Here is a 25888-nt window from a genome sequence, read left to right on the forward strand (position 1 = left end):
AAATTTTTCAAATAATAAATTTATGTAATAAGTTGTCATTTTAAACCCTTATTACATTTTATTTTGCGTTACCTTTAAAAAAAATTAATTAAATATCGAAGTCTTTTGATGTTAATGAACTAATATTACGTTTTCAAATAAAAATGACTGGAGCCAAAACGGTTTATTTTTGACTAGTGATATTCGTGCAAAAATTATATCGCAATGTTCCCTATAACCTCCTTAAGTCAGTTTTTTTTAAACACCCTGTAGTGTAATACAAAACAACGAAACAAAATGATCTCCATGCAAACTACCTTTTAGATAAAGTTGTTACGTTACACTAACCTGAACTCCTTAGATGCTTACCTTTCCGATGAAGAAAGTTTAGACTTTTTGGGAAAAACGCTATTTTCCAAATGTAGGGTGGCATTAGCGTCTTTGTTCCCCGCGCAGGTACAGGCTTTCCAAAAACTCTTTTTGAAGTTGTCGCTCAAGAAAGCGTAGAGTATTGGATTCACCGCCGAGTTGGAATAACTCAGGCAAGACGCCAGTAAATGCAAGGTTATATTTAACCTGGGGAAAAAATATTTACTTAAGAATTGCGGAACGTGATACTTTACCGCACGCTAAATGCGGTGCATTAAACCACGCGAATCGGAGTTCAGTAGCAATTGAGTGCGGTAAGCAAACTTTCGTATGTGCTTTAGCCAGACATTATTTTTCCAAGGAGCGCATATCTGTTATCTCTGGTGTTTTCAATTACGCCAATTAAATATTGGCGTGAGGTAAAAGCTTTACGCACACATAAGTGTTTTTTTAGTATATTACATTACGTCGATAGTAAAAAAGTTGCAAAAACATGCGAAACTGATTAAATTCTTAATAGTTGCGCTCAATATTAACAGACATTTTCTGAGATGACATTTGGTTAATTTGTATGCCAAAATCCTGAAGCAGCACATATAATTCACGCGTGGCGTGTTATCATCGTTATGCTAATCTATCAGCGTGTCCCAGCTGAACACTTCTCCGCAATATTATTTCGCACGATCATTACACGCACCTACCTCTAATTGCCGATTTTCCGTTAGAGCTCATCCTTACGTGATTTGCAACATATTTGTATAGGAGTAGAAAAAAGTTCTACCACACGCAAGGGAAAGTTAATATCGTCTCGTTACCTACAAACATCTTTGAACTGAGAAATGTCCCTGTTTCGCGCAAATCTTACGCTCGTAGGAAAAATGTTTTACCTATCAAGTGCGCGAAGCGGTACTTCACCGCCCGATATTGAACTCGCTTAAAAGCCAGCTAAAACGAGCTTTCAGGATCTCTTTAGTTTATGTAATTTTATCAAGCCCTCTCAGAGATATGAGCTCTTAATATTGACGGAACGTGTTGCCGATTTTTTCCTCGAGCACATTTCATGATACCGCAAGTAATTAAGGATATGTCGAAAAATCAATTGTGTCAATCTTTCTGAATGCACCTACATATGTACAGGGTGTCGATTTGAAAACTTGCCGCTATTCTCTCGAAACGGGATAGATTTTTCAAAAATTGTCGGAACAAGTCGATTTTGTTATCGAGAGGGAACAAATTTTATGTAGAATTCACTGCGCCTGTTTCAACCCTCTACCCGTCAGGGCCGCCCTCTCAAATATCTAAAATGGCAAAGGGGGTTAAGTGATACATCATTTTAAAGGACTTTTCGTTCTTTACATTTTGATACCTCATTAATTACATTTGACTAGTGCGTTATCAAGTTAGGCATTTTTGGCGATTCTAAAATCGTTTTTCCTATGCATGTTTTGATAGCGTTGAAACTGAGATTTAAATTTTAAAAAAAATCAAACATGTCTTATGACCAGGAAATTGTTGTAATAAATCAATTTACCATCAAAAGAAAAGATTCATTAATCACTGAAGTAAATGTTTATCAATCTAATAAATATCCTCGATCGTCGAAAAGAAACATCTATGTAGAATATGAATTTTTTCACTGTTTATTTTTGTTTTCAATGGAATGCCGTTTCGATAAATTTTGATATTATCTTGCATGGAAAATATTATTTACTTACCTGTGGTACTGATCGATGTTAATAGGTATTCAGATTGGTTAAAATTTATTGCGATAATTCGTGTTACAATCGGTAATTTTAAAAATGATATAGGCAATTCAGCAAAGAACTGAAATTATTTTTACCTATGAGGAGTAAGGAAGATGCGCAAGAAGAACAACGGAAGTTTTTAATGCTAAAAATCCTAATTCTAATGTGAGTCACCAGATACGTTTTGGACTTAACACAAAGTAGAGATCCGACGCACAAAAAGAAATCAACATTAATTTTCAAAAAAAAGTTTTGAAAATCTTCGAAACAGCCAGAGTTTCGAATTAATTTCGATTTGAAGCAGAGGTGTGCACCGTTAAGATGTGAAACAATGTCCTGTTCATTACCGCACTAACATTCCGGTGAATCACCCGCGAAGTGATATCGGTACTACCTGCCTTTTGTAAAGGTATAGATGATCGGCCTTGGAAACGATACATGCCGTGTTTCCAGATTTACTAAAATGGGGGAAAAGTTGCGAATTCAAGGCAGCAATTTCATTATGCAAACACACCCCCAACGGAATAAAAAACACATTTCCTATTGCCAAGAAAACTTGATCGAAAAAGAAGTCTGAGGTTTTTCGAGAAGAATACTAATTTAGAATTTCATACGTCGTGTTCAAAATTGATATACGTTTATAATAAAGATAGTCACTACCAACCTTAATATTTTGTCTCGGTCTGGTAAAACTTAACAACTTGAAGGGATGAATGATAAATGTGATCTATTAAATTCAATTCTCTTATGAACAATAGCCATAAGCATCGTGTTGCGATGCTGCAAGGACAACGTCTTCTCCACCAAATTGTCCAGAATTGCAATATTGCCATTTCACAAATAAAAATTTTAGTACTTTCAGGCAAAATCAATGGATATCCCTCAGAGGCAGAAAATAATTTAAAAAAATAAGCAAAGTCCAAGGAAAAAGTGTGGGAACTGAATAAAACCTGCTAATAATTTATTCAAATTGTAATTTTTCACACGTTAAACAAATTCTAAAATAAAAAAAAAATCACACCAGGAATGTTCTGATATTGTAAAGGGCTTACAATATTGCCATTACTCCATTTTTCCCTGGACTGAACACTAGTGTCTATTTCAACTTTTAGTTTATTACTGCTTTTAATTAATTATGTACTGTTCCATTTTAATGTATCGTGCATGGTTCCATAATGTATGTTCGATATGACTTAAAAAAATAAATCGATATTTTATAAATTTTTTTACAATTCAAGGGAGTAGAAACACTTAATAATGCTGTAATATTTAATTAATATATTAATTATTACTAAAAAAAATTGGAATTATTTTATCATCAACGGGTTTAATTTGTATTATGACTATCTTACTACCATTACAAGTCCTCTTACAATTTAATGCCATAAAATAACAACGAGTTATATGAAGCAAGTTTTGACTGTGTATCTACTTATGAGCAATTCAACCTATTGTGTTGATCTGTTAAAGCTTAACAACTTCGAGGACTGAATAATATATGTATGTAGTATAATAAATTTAATTTTGTTATGATCAAAAGCCATATCCATCTGTGTCGGGATTCTACAGGGAGAACACTTCATCGTTAAATTGTAAAGAATTCGTAATTTTTATTAATAACATGTTTGTGGATCTTGTACTCGACACTTTTAAAAAATCTGAGAAACCGTTAGAGTTGCCTCTGGAAGAGCGAAAATTAACAAATAATTTCAGCTCAGACTAGAGGCGCACTCAGTTGACACTTTAAACATAAGAACATTGAATCCTGAATTACAATTAAATATCTAGAATCTGTGTTGACAGTGGATACCACCATTGAGGTCGTGGAGCCTTGGAAAAGCGCTTTTCGGATCTTCATTTTCGGCATCAAAAAATCGCAAAAATTAAGGATCAAAATGATGCTGTATCTCGGAAACTAAAAAAGATATTGCCAAACAATTCTCGTTTGGAACTAACTCGCTGATTTGCTTATTTCGTATTGCGAATATCTTGTTTGTCTTGCTAGTATTCGGCTGCATCCTCTACGAATCGATATCGGTAAGAAAAGGTATAAAAAATTTACAATCTGCCTTTTGCAAAGATACGAGCCATAAGCCGGACAATAACAACGGGACGATGACCTGCAAGTATTGAAATCACTTTATACTCTTTTTCTGCGAGCAAACAGCTCATCGGTCTAGCCATAGAAACAATGCGCAAAACGAAATAATATACAGAGTGTATATGCTTGAAAAAGGACATATAAACAGTAACTTAGAATGGCACCACAGTCAACAAAAAATGTCATGCTACAACCATTGACTCGGGAGATTTCAGGCCTTATTTATTTTCCATACATCACGCACTGCACTGCCCGGTCTCACGTCCGCCTATGGCTTTTTTCTTTTCAATTGTCGAAATTTTTACTTCGATTCAATTTGAAATATGCCTTTCACGTATGCTTCTCAGCGATCGTGCGATTTTTACCCGTTTTCAACCGAGCATGATCCAAGCAAAATAATATCGAAATTTATCGAAACGGCATTCCATTGCTAATATAAATAAACAATAAAAAAATTCATATTCTACATAGATGCTTCTTGTCGAGGACCGAGGAAATTTATTAGATTGATAAACATTCGTTTCAGTGATTAATGCATTTTTCTTTTGATGGTAAATTAATTAATTACAACAATTTATTAATCATAATAAGACACGTTCTATTTTAAAAAAATCTTAGTTTTAACGCTATCAAAACACCTGCAGGAAAAATAATTTTAGAATTATCAAAAACACCTAATTCGATAACTCAACAGTCGAATCTAACAAATGAGGTACCAAAATGTAAAGAATCAAAAGCCCTTTAAAATGATATATCACTTAACCTTCTTTACCATTTAAAATATTTGAGAGGGTAGCCCTACGGGGTAGATGATTATTTCGGCGATTTAAAAAAATCTATTTCGTTTTGAGATAATAGGGGTGGGAAATTTTCAAATTGACACTCTGTATGTGGAAACTTACGTGGGGTTCGTCTGGCTGGAATTGCCGATGGCTAGTTGGGTGACCCAGTATGGTGTCCAGCAGATGACGTACACCAGCACTACACTGGAAACCAAATTGGTGACTTTTCTATGCGACTTCTTCTTCTCCCTGGACTTGCTTTTTGGACCGACTGTTCTCAATTTCCTCAGAACTTGAGCGTAAAAGAATAGTATGGCCGTAAGGGGTATTGCAAAACTGAATACAAACGTGTAAATGGTGAACACTATGGCTGGAGACGAATCAATGTCCATCTCTATGGGAGTATTGTTCACTACAGAACTATTAGAATTATTGGGATATGTGGTGTCGTTGTCTGCCACCCATGTGTTCCAAGTAATTACACAAGAATTATTCCCGTTTAGACCTTCGACCTCTTGAGCATGTTCGATGATGGGAATCATGAGAAGGAAGCTACAACACCAAGCGAAGCAAGACACCAATTTTGATATGAAAGGCGTTCGCCATTTCGGAGAAGATATAGGATGGCAAACGGCTATGTACCTATCGGCACTCATGATACAGAGCAGGATAGAGCTAGTAAATTGATTTATGCTTGTCGTGATCATATAGGCCTTACAAGCAATGTGACCGAACACCCAATGACCATTAAGGATGGTCGCGATAAGGAACGGAATTCCGATGAGGAAAAACTCATCGGCAATTGCAAGGTTCACAATATACATATTGGTGACGGTTTGCATCTTCGAGTAACGAACCACCACATAGATGACTAAAGTATTCCCCGCAATCCCTACCAAGCATACCAGGGAAAAGAGAATAGTCTGGATTATTTGCACAATATAAAAAGGATTTATGTGGTCCGGGCAATTTGAGTTTGCTGTGTTGTTCACATCATCCATTTTGGTTAGTTCTCCAGGTTTTCATGAGTGGTCGTTTCCTGAAACAAAGGTCATCTGGTTAGGTTGATTAGATTTGTCAAGTTCATCGCTTTTAAATCGAGATCGTTTAATTTTTGGTCCCTATTTTTGAATCATCACGTATTACTTAATATTTTAACAAAAAAGCTGACTTGATGATGATTGTGGAAATTCGTGACACGTACGCAAGCTCTTTTAACTGGTAAGTCTCAAGCCTATATAGAATTAGTTAATTTATGTACAAAAAGATGTTTTCCAAATGAGGTCTATAATACCTCTTATTTTTTGCATTTTTCACTTTTGGTGGGTATCTCGGCAACTCTAAGAGTGTTGGCTCTCAGATGAAATATCCAGAGGAACGATCTTGAACTTGAAGGGTTTCAATATCTCTCTTGTGTCACGTATATGAAAAATTCATTCCCTGGCCTAAGGGCCGTTATTAACTGAACAGCCGGTACATATACGACACAAACGGTTTGAAATCCAATTAAATATATTTCTCTCTGCCTTTAATCTCTGCTGTATCTACTCGAATTACACAAGGCATATCCGGAGAGTGATATTGCAAGCACAGATGAATTATTGTGTATCCGAATAACAAACACGGTTGAAATGAGATTTTAAGGTTTACTAAACACACCCGAAACAATCGTGGTTTATGTTTGCTTCATACATATATCAGTTCCTTTCCAAGATAACTTTGAATGGACTGTTATTATGAAGAGTAAATTTAATGTGGATGAATTTATAGAAGTATGTATTATCATGTACAGGGTGAGTCCCGAACCTTATGTTCCAGTCTCCCTCCCCCAAATGCGCTCACCTAATAACGTCGTCAGCGCAAATTATGGGCGATCGGAAGGAACTTTTCAGGGTAAATATCCTGGATACCCCGATGTTTAACACAGGCAATTTACAAAATGCCGTTTCTTCAATAATTTATAGGCGATGTAGAAAAGTTTTTTAATTATAAGGAAGGTCAGGTTCCATTACACTGGAGGTTTCGTACCCCTTAAACTATCCTCAAACCGCAATTTTAAATGCCAGCAATGCTAAATCTTATGGGACTTTTTCTTTGTTTACCCCGAAAGTCTGAGGTATCAGGATTATTAAGAAATAACGTGCTTACCAAGTGGGCGCATATCAAGTTTCAACCCTCTAAATCTTCAAATATTCGAAACACGCATATAATTCCATGTATTTAACATGATGCATATTAACAAACTATGTGACAACTTATGGAGCTCTAGTACAAGCTTACTAGAACATCCCCGGTGAAATGAGTGACTAAACAGTTGCGACCGATTAAAAATCGTTCTAGAATTGTCTCGTACTTCCAGTTGCGAGATATACAATACATACATACAATGATGGTCAAAAATATGGAATATTCTAAACGTATCATAATTTCACGTCAAAACACTGATTATTAAAAAATACACATGTGATACAAATACTCAAGTATATTTTCAATAATATTACGAACAAAAAAATGTTAAATTCATTTCTAAGCATATTAAAAAATGAAAAATAATGAAACAATCTGGAAAAATCAATGGAATACTTTGCAGATTGTATTAAAAATAAATCAGAACATTAAATAAATTAATATTTAGTAGCATGTGCTTTTGAATTTACAACAGCCTGACATCGACGTTGCATCGAGTCAACTAGATTTTTGCAGAGAGAAATGAGAATTTTCAACCGTTCTTTGTGCTTTTCCACAATCCATCTTGATTGGGCACATTCTTGTCTCTAATTTTTTATTTTAGGTGTTTCTAGAGATACTCAATCGGATTTAAATCCGGTGATTAAGACGGCCACTCTAAGATAGTAATTTGATGTTCTGTCGGCCAATTTTTAACTGGACGAGATGAATGTGTTGGGTCGTTGTGCTGAAAACGCCTTATTAAAGGCATTTCCTCGTCTGCAAATGGTAACATATGTTGCTCGAGAACGTCTTTATATTGAAACCGATCCATAATCCCGTCAATTTTGACCAACGGTTCAACGCCGGATCGTGAAAAATATCCCCACACCATTGTACCATCATGTTTAACTGTTCATTTTTGATGCTTAGGATCAAATCTAGCTCCTATCGGTCGCCGAACATACATTTTCTCATCCGAATCAAAAAGTTTAATTTTAGTTTAATTTATAAAAAGAATAGTACTCCATTTTGGAGGAGACCAAAACAAATATTTTTGAGAAAATTTTATTCTTGCCTTCTTATTTTTTTTTTTTTGAAATAAATAGTTTCTTTACTGTAACGCTTCCTACCAAGCCCGTTTCAAATAGCCGATGTCTTATAGTTCGATCATTTATAGCAATGTTGGTATTGTTACAAGTTTCCTTGTGAATGACCCTAGATGATTTTCGAGGATCTCTAGTTGATATTTTTTTGAATCGTTGATTAATAGTGACGTTTGTTTTTTTAGGACGTCCAGGTTTTAAAAAATTTTTTATATCTTCGAAAATCTTAAATTTCTTAAGAATTTTGGAACAGCCCCTTGGCTAACTTTCAAAGTTTTCGTAATATCTTTTTTGTTGCAACCACGACGGGACATTTCACCTATTCCATTTCGAGAATCTTCAGAAAAATACTTTTTTCTTGCCATAGCATGTATAAAATTCACTTCGCAACCAAGCTGAATAACTGATATTGCTCTCATAGATAACAAGACTACATAATATTTCATAGTTTTATCCAGCAAAAAATAGTTTTAACAATAATATTCTTGAAAACAACATTCTTAAGGCAAATATCGTATGATAAATTCAACAATATTTACCTTAACTTATCTATAAACTTTGAGGACAAAAACATGAACGATCGACAAAAAAGCAGTTTTCTTAAAATTATTCCATACTTTTGTTCACAACTGAACACATAAGAGGACCGTGTTCCATAGGCCGGGGGGTTAAGTAATGGACTTCTCAGTAAGACCTAACGGAGTGAAAGCATTGTTTAAGAAGTTCGCGTGTTATTTATTACTAAAATTGCGTGTTGAACAAAGATTGTTGAGCATTTCAAAGTTTAAGAAGTCTCACTTAACGTCGAATTTACGAGGAGTGTAACCATATTTTTCCAAGAAACAACCTCATCCCTTAACTTTAAAGTTTTAGCACACAGGTTTATCTGCATAGGTACATTTCTCGTAATGTTTTGCTTTAAGGCAAATGATTCCGGTTAAATAATTCTGGAGCAAAAATCTCCCGCCCTGTAGTCTTGGGACTTTATCGAATTATCTAGTCTCAACCATTTTCTAAGTAAAAATTTGCAAAAAACTTCCTATGCAGATTTTACTCGATAAAACTTGAAAGGCTCGGGATATACCCTATGATTAATATGTACCTTCTCTTCCCGGACCAGTCTGGAAATAATTTAATTAGGGAATTAGATCCTGAATTCCGAAATTGATTTATCGGCAGCGCGCGGATAAGAAATTTGATTAATAGTTATCTCTTTGATGAATAACAGCAAAAACAATGTAAACTACACTAACGAGATATTTCGAGCTAAAAAAAATAGCCATCAAGAATCTTCGGAGGGTCCAAAGTACATTAAGCCTTAAGCAAGGTCATTGCTTGCAAATATGGAAATAAATATGTAGGTACCACTTTGTGGACAACCTTCGATGTTGAAAAGTCCGTTCGTTAAAAAAAAGGTGTAAAAAACACAATAAAATAAAAACCAAAATTTTTCTGAACTTTTGACACCCTGTAACTCCGCTACCGATCAAGATCGCACATATGTTTGTATGAACTTTGTTGATTATTTTGTACCAGAAAATACACACCTCGAGTAATGTCGTACAGTTTTGAAACACCCTGAGATGCACCTAAAATTTTGAAAATGAAAAACGCCAAAAATCGAAATAAAATTGTTAAAATGGCTGAAACCCGGCCACGGTATCCTAGATTACAGACCAGGATATGTAGATTGGCCTTTTTTTATTCGCGTCGATAGATATTTTTGAAAATTCTACGAAAACGGTGAAAGATTGAGCTAAATAATTGATGAATGAACTTAAAATTGGTATCAGAATTTACACAGGGCGTTTTAAAAAAAGATACAAAACATAAAATAGTTCATGAGCCATAAAAACGTAACACATTACAGTGTGTAGCATTTTTAAAAAATTATTTTGCAATGTATTGATGATCATATGTTACACCGTGTATAACAGTTTTTTATTGGAGACGTTCCTCTTTATTTCTTTGAGTTTTTGAATTTGCATGAGTGCTTTTCTGAGACACTGTATCTGCGTAGTACCAACCTGCGCAGAACCTATTTTTTTGACTTTTTCCCTCTAGAAGGCTAAAAATAACCGAAAGCTGCAGCAAAATTTCTAAGCACCAACAACACTAAACTGGATTAAACTCATCGTCTTACGATTCACTTTTTTGTGAATTGAACATTGTTTATGCGGAAAACAAAATCGAATATTTGCTTTAATATCCATTATTCATTCCCACCTCACTGTAGATGTAAATTATTGGTAATGTGCGTATTGTTGTAGTTAAACTGTAAATAAATCTATTTGAACACGTATTGTTTGACCGTCAATTTATTCCCAGGATTATCAGTGCAAATAGTCTTAATTGACCAATAATACCGTAATTTATCTATAGCTGCACTGCAACCAGAATCCTTAATGCCTTTTTGCCCCGCGAAGGAGAGCCACGACAAGTTGAATTTCTTTGGGAATGCGTTTGTAAATCTTGCCCTTGTTTATCAAAAGATGTACGCAGGTAAAGAAGTTACGAAAGTAGTTACTACTAGTCTCTGTTGTTATCAAGCAGCTGGGGTCGATGTTAGCGTGGGCACCATTTAAAAGATATTATAAAGTCTAAAGGTCATATTAATGTTTTGGTAGTCGAGGTTCTGTGGTTCGCCGTTTGGTATTTTCTGTTTTGTTTCAGGCCATGTAAGTTGTGTCAACTGAAATTCAGATGTGCGCATCAAGAGGTTTACTATAAGTTACCTTCTCACTTACCTATGGCTGCGTTATAACAACTATGTAAGTATTTATTAGTTATTTTATTGTTGACTGTTGTTATACTTACAAACACAAGGCTAATGCTCAGTAGATGTTATATTAAAGTTTAATTTAATTTAATTTAATTATTGTTACCACTTTGGATTTTCTTTGGATTTGGATGTTTTCCTAAAGCCATATGGTTGGTTTCGTATAAACGGACTTCCACAAAAGAAAAGAAATTCACAATTAATCATTCTACATTATTCTTCAGTAATTAGAGCGCAAAAGAATATTAATGAGCTGTAAAAACAGTAAAGCTGTGATGGCCCTGAGAATCAAAGATTCCCGCACATCCCTCTAAGAGGAGAATATTTTTACTGGATATTTGAAGTTCGCTTGCTATTCTGTACCTACAAATTCGGTTTTCATTTATACAAGACGCGGATAGATTCACTTTCTCAGTTGGAGAAACTGAATAGGCTGCCGCCATCGTAAGTTAATCTTGAAGAATATTTTATTTGAATTTTCGACAATGCGCCACTAAACATTTCCGGGGCTAACAACCAACCTGTTTTTCTACTTGGTCAGATCGACGTGGCTTGGGGGTTTCAGCAGCCTTGAATCAGTGAAATATATGGATAAAACATGTAAAAATTTCAGCCTACTAACTAGAAACATCATATTTTAAATTCATTTCAATAATTTATGTATATACAAACTATACTTGAAAATGAAATCTAGTTCAAGATCTGCACGAAAAAATTACCAAAGCTCTAGCGAGATTTGTCGTTTTGAAGAAGTTTTCCGTAAATTTTTAATACTTATAAATAATTAACGATTTCATTCACATTACATTAGATTCTCTCTGTGATTTTTGAATAGGAAAAAGGTCCAATAATAGATGTAGAAGTTTTAAGAAAATGTGCCCTGTAGGCAGTACCGGTCTTAAGGAGTGACGTTGGACGGCAGCCCAGAAAAGGCGGTGGACTTTCCCGGGCGGCCGTTTTTCGTGGGGGAGAGGGCGGTGATTAAAAATTTTCCCCAAGGCGCTAGACTTGCTAAGACCGACCCTGCCTGTGGAGCAGGGTTTCTTCTCCAATTCTTTTCCAATGTAAATGCTGAAATGATTTTTAATAAAAGTTGCTATAAACTTCACATATTCTGTGGAAATGATATCTATGAAAGCCGGCTTAATTAAAATCTTTAAATTGATAGTTCACAATTTTCTTTGATTGATGTGAATCAAATGATGTTAAAACCTGGAAAGTACTTATTCATCCACGTCATGGAGAGACTGTTGGTCGCCTAAAACGAAAACCATCAATCCTCATAATATTTCGCATGTGCTTATGTGAGCTTTTACTCGATTAACAGTTATTTTACAAACATAGAAAAGCTAAAATGCATTATACACTTCGTAAAGGACATCAATATGATTTGGTAGTCAAGTTTAAATCCCGAAATGCATTGCGCTGAGAAATTTAAAACGTGAGGGTCATAAATAATATTTGCTGTGTATATACCAGTTTTTGCACTACTAAAATGGACAAAAGTGCGACAAATTTACCTAAATCCAGCATAAATTAAAGCCCAAATATGAAAAGGTAACGCGTTATAAACCATAACATTAATGGCGGCTTTCATTTAACGTTCGTTTCCATAGCAATCGTAAGTAAAACAATCATAAAAATGATGACGGCATTGCAGTCAATTACTGCACTAGGTAAATAACGAGTCATACACGTGTCATTATTAACCTGTTTTGCAACTGTTAAAAAAAAAAGAAGAGAAAACGTGCTTCACAGCCATTCAACATACTCAACAATGACGTCTTTTAAAGCCAGTAGTGGAAAAACGGGGATATGCAAATAATATCTTATAGAACCTGAAATAATTTAGGCAATTTTTAAATATTTGGTCAAAGTTTCACTTTTCCACCGTTCATTAATCTTTCGATAATGATTAAAAACTAACAGATGTTCATATTTAGATTCAAACAAAGCAGACAACAATGTGAAAAATATTGGGATCCATTAATGAAAACTTGATTGATGCGTTCAGCTTGAATAGCATACTTATGAAGCAATAACAATTAGATATGGCAACAATAAAACACATGGTAATTTTTGATATGAACTCCCTAATTGTTGATAGTTTATTAGCGATAATTACACTTTTATGCAATAAATAAAAATTTTAATGTCTTTTTCATAATTGTTAACATGCCCACTATTACTTTGATATTTAAATTCATTAATACTTCCATTCAGATCCATTAAAACTCATTTGCACTTTTCGCTGAAAGAATAAACAAATTCTTTCCACAAATGTGGCTAATACCGCATTAACTCAGTGATAGATGATGATGATGATTTCAGCTGATTTTTTGAACCACTGACCTAAACCAGAGCGAGCAATCAATGTAGTTAATTTTTATCAATTAAAGTAGTTTATTTTTAGATTAAGCAAATTTGGGGGTCTTGGTCGTATAAACCGTAAGACTGTCAATGATTTAAATCAGCGAGTAACCTGAGTAATCGAAGCTTGCATTAAATTTTGAGACAAGAAAACATTTAGACTTTTTCATTGGAATTTGACTACAAACTACGATTATAATATGAATTAGGCTGTTATTGGGCTTAACATTGACAATGCTAATAAATTGGACTTTAGAAGTCGGTCAACAAATCAAAGTCCTGGCAACTTGACCAATAAAATAATATCTATGGAAACAGTGAAAAAAGACAGAGTTTTGATCAGTTTCGTGGTTTCCATTGAAGTTATCTTTCAGGTACAGTTGCCCGTGCAACGATTCTGTGGTCTTAAGGATCGATTTTATAAAAAAGCGTCAACGTTTGACTTCATAAGTTGGATTTCATTTTTCAAAATTACTGTGAGATATGCGGAAATGTATTGATTTATCAAATATATTAGTAAAAAAATTCCGAATTCTTTCTTAAAAAATAAATTGGTTTGGCCACGTTTGCGTGTTTTCGCTCTCTAACCCTGCGTGGATGCTGATACGAGTAATAACCCCCTGCCATAAATATCGTGTGTTAAAAAATTGTTGTCGCTCGCATATTTCATGTTAATAACACACGGGCAATGTTAACGCATGCTTATAAAACCATTCATAAAATTTGGTAAATTGCCTTAATCTTCTTCCTGAAATGGTGTCTGTGCTCTAATCCCCTCAGACATACATATCTGTTATAATCCGAATGGTGCTACAATGTTCTGTATTCACGTATACTCTCAAATGCAAATGTTTCGCAAACAACGCAATTTATTTCTTCCTATATCTATCTTTCTTTCCTGACTCGAATTTGCACCAAAAGATAAGCCGTGCCAACTCGTGACATTCTCCAAATATTTTTCTTCATTTAATAACTTTAAAAAGGTGATGATCTTGCCCTTTGCCGAAAATTTCCTCGTTTATGCATCTACGATATTCCAGGTATACGTATTGTATAATATTAGATTCAGTGGGTAAGTTTGGAAAGTTCTTGAATGTGGTTCATACGAGGTTGCTCATTAGCGCGTCAAGATGCGATATCGCAGTAAATGTGAGTTTTAGCAGGAAACGTTTCATATCAAAGTTTTTGGTCATTAAGAGGTGCGTATTTTAAAGTTACTTTAAAATGTACAGGGTTCGTCATAAAAGGGTGGTAGGGCCAAGTTATGTTTTTCTCTAACTGGAATTCTCCAAATTTTTTGCCATTTGCGGATTTATTGTTAAATTTTAAGATTAGTTTGTGTAAAGGGTATTATGTCAAAAATTTGCTCGACAAAAATGAACTCGAAAACGGTAAATTTTTTACATAACACCTTTTACATAAACTACCTTTAAAGTTTGACGATAAATCCGAAAATGCTAAAAAAATTGGGGAGTTCTAATTAAAAAAACATAATTTGGTCCTACCAAATTTTATGACGGACCCGGTACATTTGAAAATAATTTTAAAATACGAGCCTCTGAATGACTAAAAACTTTAATAAAAAACATTTCCTTCTAAAATTCATATTTACTAAGATGTCGCATTTTGATGCACTAGTGAGCAACCCTGTATAATTATATGAACGATGCTCTATACGAAATGAGCATTTATATATATGTACATATATGAAAATCTCGAAACCATGTGTTCAAAAGTATGAAAATGATATACTTCCTCAGTCCTCTAAAGAGCTAGATTTGTTGAAATCAGAAGTTGGTCTTTGCCTCTACTTTATTTAGAGCTCAATTCTCGCGTTAGAAGTCATTTTGGAAAAATTTACTATTTTTTATATAATACTTGTTGTGTTTAATAGCGTTATTCAATGGCCTCACCGCGGCAAGGCTAAGGTACCCCTTATATTACCTTTTTATTATCCCATTATCCTTTATATTACCTTTGAGTTAACAAATTATGGATGTACCTTCGGGCTGCTCTCGTGAAAGTAGCAGATTGATTTTGAAAAAAAGCAGGACCGTGCTAACAGAATTTTAAAGGAACTTACAGTCAGACTTTGAACGGATCAGAAAATGCAGGGCCGATCGATAAAAAGGACCCTAAAAACCAAAAAATTTAAAGTTCACGTACTATACGGATGTATAAAGATCTTACAGCAAAGAAGCGATATCCACGGTTTATTTAGACACACACAGTTTTTAATGAATCTCTTTCAGTTTTTATAAAACTCAAAAATGAAATCAGTAAAATCTGGTAAAGTGGTAAATAAATCAGATAAATAAGGTCCACACTTCCGGTTTCTAATAATTATGGAAATATGAAGGTGATCATTAAAAACGCTAGCAGTGGGCGGTAAATCGTAAACGTAGGACGTTGGAAAAAGGGTACATGTATACTGTATGTTCTCACATGCTTTTACGGAAAAATATCATTGAAGGAAGAAGTTTGAGTTAAAAATAATACCTCTGAGTTAACGCTATTCCATATCCATCAATTCTGGAAAGTGCCCCAAATATGGAATCCGCAGTGAGGTCCTCACTAAGTATTTCCTTCGAAATTTTCTCTCACAAATTCAGGTGTCCGTGAAGTCGTCCTAGTCACAATATTTAATTTTTTGATCCTCCGATCTTGTCTTTATATCAGAGATATCGCGCTAAGAATGCAATTCAAAGCACGTCTAACTTGTGGAATGCAGTATACTGCTTTGAATATCGTTTAGATTTATTTGTGCCTAGAGATCAGACGTCAGTCTTTTCGAACATCGGTATACACAATCTTATGTCGATTTTATTCCATTTGTAAATAATAAGTATTATTTTTTGAGATAAAAAATGCAATTTAAGTTTGCTCGAATTTAAAGGAAAAATATAAAAATTGGTTCATTGACATTAAAGGAACTTTTAAAAGGAGGTAGATATATTTCTTTTATCTTGGAATATATAAGAAATAACGCCCGGCGGCAAGTGGTATGTAGGGGGACACAATTTCGCGAGAAGCTCTCTGAAATGAACATACTTCATGAAACACTGCAAAGTCCTCTAGGTGAAATTTGAATTTTCTTTTTCCATTTATTTTAGAACTTTTTAAGGGTTTACAACTACTTGGACTTGGAACTGGAGCGAAAACGAAATGTTGAGTAATTTGCAAAATTTAAATAGAAAGTAAATTGTATACAGTTCCTCCATACAATTACAGCCAAATGGAACGTTGCATTTTAAATAGTCCAATATATGCATTTTATCAATAGTCAGCTCAGTTGAGCTTGCTGGGGGCAACGAAAACAAAACTTCGGGTTATTCAGCTTCATTTAGACCAGAACAGTTCACCGCACGACCAATACAACGAACCTAACGCCAAGCAAAACAATAATTTGGACGGGGCAACAAACCCGTAAAAATGGCAAATCGGTTGATTTAAATCACACATGCATGGTCTCCGACGTATCCCGAATAATCGCTATTTGGCGAACTCTTTACCAAATTATTCGTTTTGTAATCGTCAAATTGGCGAGCGCTCAGTACACACATGTCCGATTTTTTGGCAACATTCAAACTGGTCTTTTTGCTCGGCTCATTTTGCCCTTCAGCTGGGAATAGCGAGTCGAACGGTGTTTTTAGAATTTTTCTAGGCCTGTTCAAATCGAGCAACGCACCACTAAATTCAATTTATTTGGGACACCCTGTATTGAAACATTAAATTTCTATATACTGACCCCTGTAAAGGATTATGCAAAATCGCTATTTTTTCCATGTATAAATAACTTATTATCAATATCTAATGTGCTACTATTAGTATTGTAACTTGTTTCTTATGCATTTTCTAATGGGTCTGGCTTTATAACATTTACCATGTACGTTAGATGAATTCAATCCTGTATTTATCTTATCGCCTTTTCATAATAATGTGTTCTTCGCTCTAATATTTCTATATTTTATTTATAAGTTGTCAATACTTAAGTAAATAAAATTACGCTCAAAATCAATTGCAAATATGATAAATTTATTGATAAAAAAGTGGCAATAATGAAATGACGTTTGTCTTGAAATACCTCTTCAAATAAAGTCAGGAAAAAATAAAAACGATATAGCAAAATTTCGGTTTTTTCTGGATATTTCCGAAAGTATCCCGAATTCATCCGTGTTCGAAGTGGCATTTTCTTGGGCACTAAATTGTGCAACTTTGCCCCAATTTAAACGTCCTCGTATTTCTTATACTTTCCGAGATCCCAACGATACGCCTCGAATTTGGACCACCCTGTATATTCGAATTTCTAATCATAAAACGAGACCAGCAAAGTCAGCATTAAGCAGCATTAAATCTCGATACACGAAAAAACGTATACAGTAAGTTTTTTGGCACCATTTCATTGCAAGATTCTTTTTTAAAAAAATTAGCTCTTTCAGTTTATTGAATATTCACGGTCCAGTATTTATCCAACTTCTTTGTAAGTACAAGTATCGAATATTAAAAGAACTATCGCAGTGGTAAAACATTTGGGCTGATTGTCGATTTTGATATAAGGGCCTTATACCCCACTGGACAGTACAGTTTGTGAGTCTCGTTTATGGCCCGGAATCTAGGTCTCTAGGACTGCTCCCAGAAAAATAAGCAAATATTAAATATAAAGATAGCTGTGTGAGATTTCGATGTAGTGTTCGTTTTTCCTCATAATTTGTGGGACCAATCATGGCAGTATGTTCTGCTCTAAAGTATGAACGGATTCACATAAAACTTTTTGAACGGGCCAACTATCTAAGATAAGTATAAAGGGTCTTATCGTACTCTAATAAAGAGCATTTGCTTTATTTGTGAACAATTTCAATTATGCTTCATTAAAAGGCTGCAGGTCTTACTGTAAGGGACAAAGGACCGTGAAGTAGGATTTCTGCGCACGCACTAGTCGTATGAATAACTTGGAGCGATCGGCGGTCTGTTTGCCTGAAGTTCCCCTGTAGGAGCTTGCAGAGACCGTGATTATTTTACTAATTGATAACAATGTAACAGTGTGTTATGGTTACCTATTAGCCGCAGGGGAGGAATATAATTTTCATCTTTGAAAAAAATAGCTACGTTACTGGGTTATGTTGGGAAAGATTGTGACCTGTTCCTTTTTGCCTCTCGCAGGGGATCCTGAAAAGGACTAGCGGATGAGGAATATGAATTGTATCAAGAGAAGTTTAAAATTACTGTAAATTATTTAATTTAGCCACGGTGATATTGTTTGCTGGTAGACATCACAGAAGCAGGGTAGATTAACAGTCCCTAGTATGTCAATCACTACTTGAGATTTTTTCTAACGATCACTTTTTTGTGCACCTAATAAAATCACATAAACTCAGGATTGCTCATGTGGATTAGCTATCATGGCATCCTTCATGATGGAAATAGAAAAGAAACAAAATTCTAATTTTTATCCATTTCTTCAATTAAATCTCCAAAGCGTGCGCACGTGTTGACCTCAAACTGTCTCAAGACTGAAAACATTGAAATTAAAGTTAATCATTTTAGAAAATTGAATTAAATGACGGTCAAAACGAACAAGTTTGCAAAGTGTAATTAAAATGGTGTGTCTGTTTTGAAATTAATAGACCTTAAAAATGATCTAAATAATACTTTGACCCGTTTAGGGTAAGGCAGTTTACTTGGTATAAGAGTAGTCCACACGATTCCCAAATGATGAAGCAATACACAAGTGACGTATGACGAATGTTGTACGAATGGTGATATTGAGGGTGCATTTTCAAAGGAATTGAATGTCCTTCATCACTAAAATGTAGCTAAAACCATCAGGACAAACATACTTTCTGCTAATTTTTTAAGAGCGTCATTGTTATCTCACGGTCCATAACAAGTAGATATCCATTATCATGTTTTTCCATTAATTCTGGAATTAAATAATTAATGACCTGTTATTAGTTGAAGAGGACTGTAATGAGTTAACAGAAGAAAACACCTTGCTGTTTTTTGCTTTTAATGTACTTACGTCATTATACCGTTATCCATATATTGACAGAGAAAGCGACACCCCGTATAGGGTATCCCAAAAATAATTTAGACATTCTATCATAGGTGAATCTTTTTTGCTATCTTCATCTCTTGAATTATTTGTTTCCTCTTCGAGAAACATAACATGTTTAGCTATTATCAGATGACGAGTTTGTGGAACTACCAACATATATTCTGCACTTATCTCGGAGCCCCCAAAAATGTACAAACATTTGCTCTTCTCATCTACCTTTTTTCTTGCTACGTCGTGTCTACGAGCATACGGGCACAGCCAAAAATCCTGAAGAGGTTCAATACCAATTTCTTCTTTACCCAGTTTTCTTCGGGAATATTTTCATTATTTTTTCGGCAGGTGTCATATTTATCAAGTAGTTTGCAGTGTTCATGGAATCGATCCACATCGCTTTGCATTTCCTGAGTCTACCAGCACTGATCGAGCTCCGGTAGCGAGAGTCCTGTTATATAGATTGCCCGTTTTTAAAGCTCAACCGTGGAGATCTCGGTAACCATAAAAGATATAAGGTGATTGAATCGGGGCAAAATTGCGCAATTTAGAGTTCAAGAATATGCCGCTTTAAAATTTGAAAATCACATTTGAAATTCAACTTTTCGATTTTCCATCTCCATCATCAACTTTGTGGTTTCTTATAAACGCTATATTGAATTTTCACATTTTTTACTTTATCTTTTTTCTTATTACGCCGATGTATAATACATATGCAGCTTGGTGGAAATATAAAAAAATTAGTTTTTGTAACGAGTGCCTGGGGAATAACAAAATAAGAAACAACAAATAAAAAAAATATAAGAAGTGCTCGAAGAGGTCACCCTTCATTTCCAAGCACAGCTTTATAAGTTTTCTTAAATTCCTCCTTGATCTTGAGACGTCTCTTTTTATTTTGGTTGTTAAAGTCCTGACAATATTCCTTCGCAGCTTATTAATGTCGGTGGGGACAGATTTATAAGTGAAGTCGATCATAGTTCCCCATAAATAATAATCTGATGAGGAAAAATCTGGTGAATGTGCTGGCCAATGTATCTTTCTATTGTTTGAAATTACACTACCGGGAAATATTAGAGATAAATAATCGATACAAAGCATAATAAATTTCTAGCATATTTCATTTTTTTCACTCGAAAAAGACATTTTGTAAATAAATTCATACTTATTTAGTGACTGTAAATAACGTTAAACGAAATTCAGTAGAACTGTCAAAAATTTCTTTTTTAAACAAAAGTATGGATCTTATTTCCAAGATATTTTTGGGAAAACCACGATTTTTGATATTTTTATTAAACTTCAAGACTGAATCAACATGTAATACACCATAGTAATTAGAAAAAAGCTGAATTTTACAATGAGGAAACTCAAGATAGCACCCATAAGAAAAAAAACAAAGCCAGTTTGATTTTTTGTAGCAGCCACTCATTTTCTCTTAACGTGAGCATCTTCTTGATCCATAATTTTATAACCTTTGATCTGCATGGTAGCTGAGTGGTTCGAGCCTCGGTGAACTGAATAAAATTGGGTGATTCTTAAATTACTTTGTACCAAATAGGAAACATTAGATAACTTGCTGAACGTCATAACTGATAAGAGGCCATTGGTTATTGTAATCAGAAAATAGTGATAAGTCCCTAACATATTTGATATTCGAAACGGTTTTGTTTTCGTCACTTAGCTGTGATTTTTATTACGTAAAATACAGCGAATTTCACTGACTAGTCATTTATTATTATTTGTCATTCAAATTTAAAGCACCTTGATCAAAAAGGGCTGGCAGTAATTTTTGATTTCCAGCCTTAAAGGAGGGCAGGGGGGTGTCTTCTCTATACCATTTTTGATAAAGTAAATCTACGCTTACAGCTGCAAAGACGATTTTTCCATTTTGGTGGTTTGATTTTTGCTGATTTCTGTTTAGTGGTTTCCCAATTTGCCTTTTTTGTTCTGGTTTGTATAATGACCCTTTCGTCTGCACGCACTTGGGATTCTTATTCATCGGTTTCTTCATTTTTCAGAGATTTTATTCAAGACCCCATCGTATGAGTTATTAAGAAAAAAAATCTTTTTAAAATTCATCGAAGGTGAATTAAGATCCGGAGAAGCTTTAAAAGAGATAGAGTAGCAATACAATCAAGTTTCTACATCTATTCACCTCAAGCTGAAATAGAACTATTCTATGCTAGTTGGAACGGCTATGGCATGAAACCGTGGGGAAATCACTATTTTGCTCAAAGCTCAGCATGTACGATTGTTTATCTCACATTTTAGAGTAATGCTTCCTGAATTGAACGTATTTAAGCATTAATTAATCATTACTTGATAACATGTGCCTTGTATTCTAATGTACGCCCGCGCTATTATCGATCGTTGTAGATATGTCGCGGAATTCGACAGCAGATTTTTTTTACTTTGTAATTTTTTTCCACACTTTTTCAAAGTTTTCTATCTCGAGAACAGTACGTAACAGATGATATACAGACGTCATTAACTGGACAGGTACATAAGTCTCACAGTTTGGTAAATATGGAAATTGTGAAATTAGATCTTATAAATTAATTTCGAGTTTTCATTTTTTTAAGTGTTTTTAAAAATGTTTTCGTCATTTTTTATCGACCTTTAATGGAATTTTTTTAGCTCACTCTACGATATCTTCTTATACTAAAACAAAACCAATTTCATGTCTTATATCTATTTCACAGTTTTTTTTTTATCAATATACGATTCTAAACACTTAATTAACCATAAGCATTTTCAGAGATTAACCCAATCTGCAATTCATATATCTATCAAGTACTTCAGTCGAATGAAATAATTATTACTGGCTATAGTCATTTAACCACATATCAGTGTTAAAGTTCACTCACTTCATTCACATATTCCTGCTTACATCAATCAAGTTTTCTTTCAAATGTGATGTTTCTGTGCATAAATCAATATCAGCACTTATTCGATGTAAAAGATCTATTAGTGATAGGATAGTAGGAAGGTATGAACAAAAATAATAAAACCTTTACCATGAAACACCCGCGTTCAGCGTCAACGGAATATCACTTTATCCCGCCTTGAAAAACCGACGAAATGGTTCGGAAAACAAACACATTTTATACACATTGGGTGCAAGAAGCACTTAAATTCCCTGCCGTCCTGCAATATTGAAATTGCAAGTCTCTCAGGAAAGCGAAAGTATTTCAGTTGCGTAAGCTTGGATGGAGGTTCTTGATCGGTAACTGTTCGCTTTTTGCATCTCTATACGTTGTAACTTCAGTTATGTAAAGGCCACTATAGATCCAATTTTTGGAAAAAAAATTTAATGTGTGGCCACTTGAGTTTAACATTATTATTATCCAGAATTGTATATTTGTAATAATTTACCGAACAAATGTAGAAAAGTCGCACTTTTCTGCGTGCTATTGAGGTTGGCCGAATGACGTAGAGCAGGGTAATGTGGAGTTTTCCGAACTATTTTTCCGCGCTAGAGCATCGAAATGTATTACCAAATCTAGATTTCCTCACGCAGCAACAAATTTTCCTGCACACGGATAGCAAGAATTGTTCACCTTACTAGGGGAGGTATTTCGCACATCGGTTGGATATTCATGATTAAAGTTTCCGTTTTAAATACTCTTGATCCCTTATGCAAAATCGCCACTGTTGATTTTTAAAGAATTTTTCAATATAACTGCTGTTATCAATAAAACTGTCCGGATTCCGGTTTATCTTTTCTAGTTCTTTCAGGACGTACCCGGAAGCCCTCCCTCGTAAGGGCAGTCTTGTTCAAGTTAACTTCAGTTTTTTGTCGTCGAATTGCCACTTCCACCTATTCTCGTTGTCCTTCAGACTCCTTGATCTTTTTCTGTAATTCAAATAATTAAGTTTTTCACACAGTTCAAAGTATGGAATTTAAAATAATTATCTATGGAGGAAATTCGCCTGCCATTAAGTAATAACGAATTTTTCAGAATTTATTACTTTTCCGGGTTTCAGTGCTTGATGTTTAACGCACGAAAATGTTCAAGTTGATTACATTAGACATCAGTGATTTCAATCTTTCAGACTTACACTAATTTTGTTACTGATTTATTCACATCATCTCTAGTGTCAGATAAGGCTAAAGTGTCTGGTGTATGATAAATAATTTTAAAAAATATGTGCAAAATTTGGTGCCTGGCTAAGTTATGAGATAAACAACTGTAGGATAATCCTTAGACTCTGAGGGGTTCCGATAATTTTTGTGAAATGTGGAAAAAGCTGTAAAATAAATTTCCAAACGGTCAGTCCCAAAAAGGTCGAGTAAACGTACTTTGGTGACTAATGTGGAAGAAACATTAAACTGAATTGTTGGATGGTTAGAACCGTCAGATTTAACTAACCTTTAAGCAAATCTGATCCATGAACAATTCCTTCATTTTATTCTCATGTAAGTTTCTGGCGGAAGTACTAACAATTTTAACTGTAAAATATTATTATACATAATATAGATAGATATAGATTATATTAAATTTGGCATCAGAATTCCTACAGAGTATTCCAATAAAACATAACACTCTGTACATGGCTATTGACGATTTTGAAATTTTGTTGTAGAGACTCTTAAAGAAAATCTGTGTACGAAATTTAAAAAATTTTACCCAAGGCGCACGTGGGAAAAACGTAAAGTATAAGAAAAAATCTGGAATTTTGCCACCCTGTATATCGGAAATGGTGTGTTTTTGACCGTGGGTCTATTAGTATTTTTTTATTATTTCGCAGGGCGCGATTGTCCCCTGAAATATCTTCGTGCTGATGTGTTACACTGTGTATAGCGATGATATGTTATATCCTGTATAGTAAAACAACTATAAAATTACTTTATTCCTTATAATAAGTGACTCCGACCAACTCTCTCAATGTTTGTGTTATGAAATATATCACACACCTATTTGTAACATCTCAAAGCCTTTATTGTAATTTCATGCAATCCACCTTAAGTTATCTTGCATGCTAATATTACTTGACTGACTTCTATTATTAGCAGTTTCTATGAACAATCTCTCATTAGTCTACATTACGCTTCCGTTAAAGGTAGAAGGGTTTCTTACAGTTAATTTACGAGAGAAGTTTCAGAATTAAAGGGCTCCATTCACGTTCTGTTGAAGATCTAACGTAAGGCAATAATTCACTTCATCTCGTCATTATGAAGATGCTAATGTGTCGTTCGTCTATATGAGTTGGATTAAAATCAATATTATCATTGTTTCAGAAATTTTGAACAAACATGGATTCAGCCAATGCCACCGACGTGGCATTCTTCGATATTAATGATGATGTCCAGGTGACCGAAGTGCCTCCCCAGGACATCATCAGCACAACTGTAGCTCTGGTTTCTGCTTTGGCAAATATCTTTATGATATGGATTGTTCTGAAACACGTAGACCTCAGGACACGTTCGAACTTGTATTTAGTAAATTGTTGTATATGTAATTTTGCAATCATGTTGTTAATTCCGGTATCTTTGAATTTGTTTGGAATGACTGATGAGCTAAGTTACGAATGTATGTGCCTCTGGGAGGAGAGTTTGTATGGAATGCACTTTGGAAATTTGCTATTTGCACTAATTTTACTTTTAGATTGGTATTTTGTAACTCACGTCAGAAGACATATATTAATTATTTGCGCTGCCTGGCTCTTAATACTGAGCGTCTCAACGGCGTCTGTGTCATTCTGCATATTTAGTTTGTCTTATCCTGTCGGACTTCTAGGTACGGCTATTACATTCCTCATACTGGGTATTTCAGTAATACTAATTCATCTCTTAAGAATTATAAAAATTGTACTGTTAAAGCAAAAAGAGGGGAGCAAAACTGGTTTAATAATCATTACTGCATATTTTCTCTGTTGGTTGCCCAATACCGTTTTAATATATGGACAAGGATATTTTAGGTTTTCCATCGACATCATGGTTGAACATTTAACGTTAATTTTAGCTTACAGTCAGGCCTGGATTATGCTAATATTGTTATTTGTTTGTGATAAGCCCTTTAGGATGTATGTTCGCAAAATATTTGGTTGTGAAGCAAGGAACATAAGCCCAGAAAACGCAGATAAGGAACAAAACGTAGTACTTTTATAATTGACCATAGTATGAATCTATAGCAAAAACATATGCTATAAACTAATTATAGAATTAGAAGACTGAAGTTATTATTTTAATTTGGCGTTATGGTGGTTGGTACTGGGTACTCTTCCAGCCTGTTACTGCCATATTTATTACTTCTTTAGTAATAATGCATTTTAATGTTTTCGTAAGGATATTTTTATACACAAATGTGATGATTGTTGGATTAGAGTTTAGTGATGTTAATAAACTACTGGAAGAGAAGTAAGGAAATCGATTTTTTTTTAAAGGTATACAGAGTGTCCCAAAATTAGCAAATAAAGATTTTAACAGGATATACTAAACGTTCAA

The 25888-nt window shown here is 34.4% G+C and overlaps 2 protein-coding genes across 4 annotated transcripts in view; one reads left to right on the forward strand and one right to left on the reverse strand.

Moving 5' to 3' along the window:
- The window catches only part of LOC136409830 (somatostatin receptor type 2-like), an 85432-nt gene that overhangs the window by 882 nt on the left and 58662 nt on the right, over window positions 1–25888 (reverse strand). Inside the window, exons 1-3 of one of the 2 annotated variants that reach the window (XM_066391636.1) lie at window positions 22458–22592; window positions 5097–6015; window positions 349–555 (exon numbers count right to left, since the gene is read on the reverse strand). In XM_066391636.1, coding sequence (XP_066247733.1) covers window positions 349–555; window positions 5097–5977 — 1088 coding nt within the window. In that variant the 5' untranslated portion in view covers window positions 5978–6015; window positions 22458–22592. Of the gene's footprint in view, window positions 1–348; window positions 556–5096; window positions 6016–22457; window positions 22593–25888 lie in introns of those variants that run through there. The other variant, XM_066391635.1, reaches the window with a different exon arrangement.
- On the forward strand, window positions 10754–25810 carry LOC136409831 (somatostatin receptor type 4-like). 2 transcript variants are annotated; one of them, XM_066391637.1, is made up of 2 exons: window positions 10754–11019; window positions 24683–25810. In XM_066391637.1, the coding sequence occupies exon 2, from the start codon at window positions 24698–24700 to the stop codon at window positions 25550–25552; it is 855 nt and encodes a 284-aa protein (XP_066247734.1). In that variant the 5' UTR covers window positions 10754–11019; window positions 24683–24697; the 3' UTR covers window positions 25553–25810. The 2 variants fall into 2 exon arrangements, with proteins under 2 accessions (XP_066247734.1, XP_066247735.1); XM_066391638.1 differs by lacking the exon at window positions 10754–11019 and adding an exon at window positions 22289–22429.

This window comes from Euwallacea similis, chromosome 7, assembly GCF_039881205.1.
Source record: "Euwallacea similis isolate ESF13 chromosome 7, ESF131.1, whole genome shotgun sequence".
In the NCBI taxonomy this organism is placed as follows: Eukaryota; Metazoa; Arthropoda; class Insecta; order Coleoptera; family Curculionidae; genus Euwallacea; species Euwallacea similis.

Coding starts and splice junctions, on each gene's coding strand:
- LOC136409831 (XM_066391637.1), top strand. CDS start 24,698: ATGGATTCAGCCAATGCCACCGACGTGGCATTCTTCGATATTAATGAT.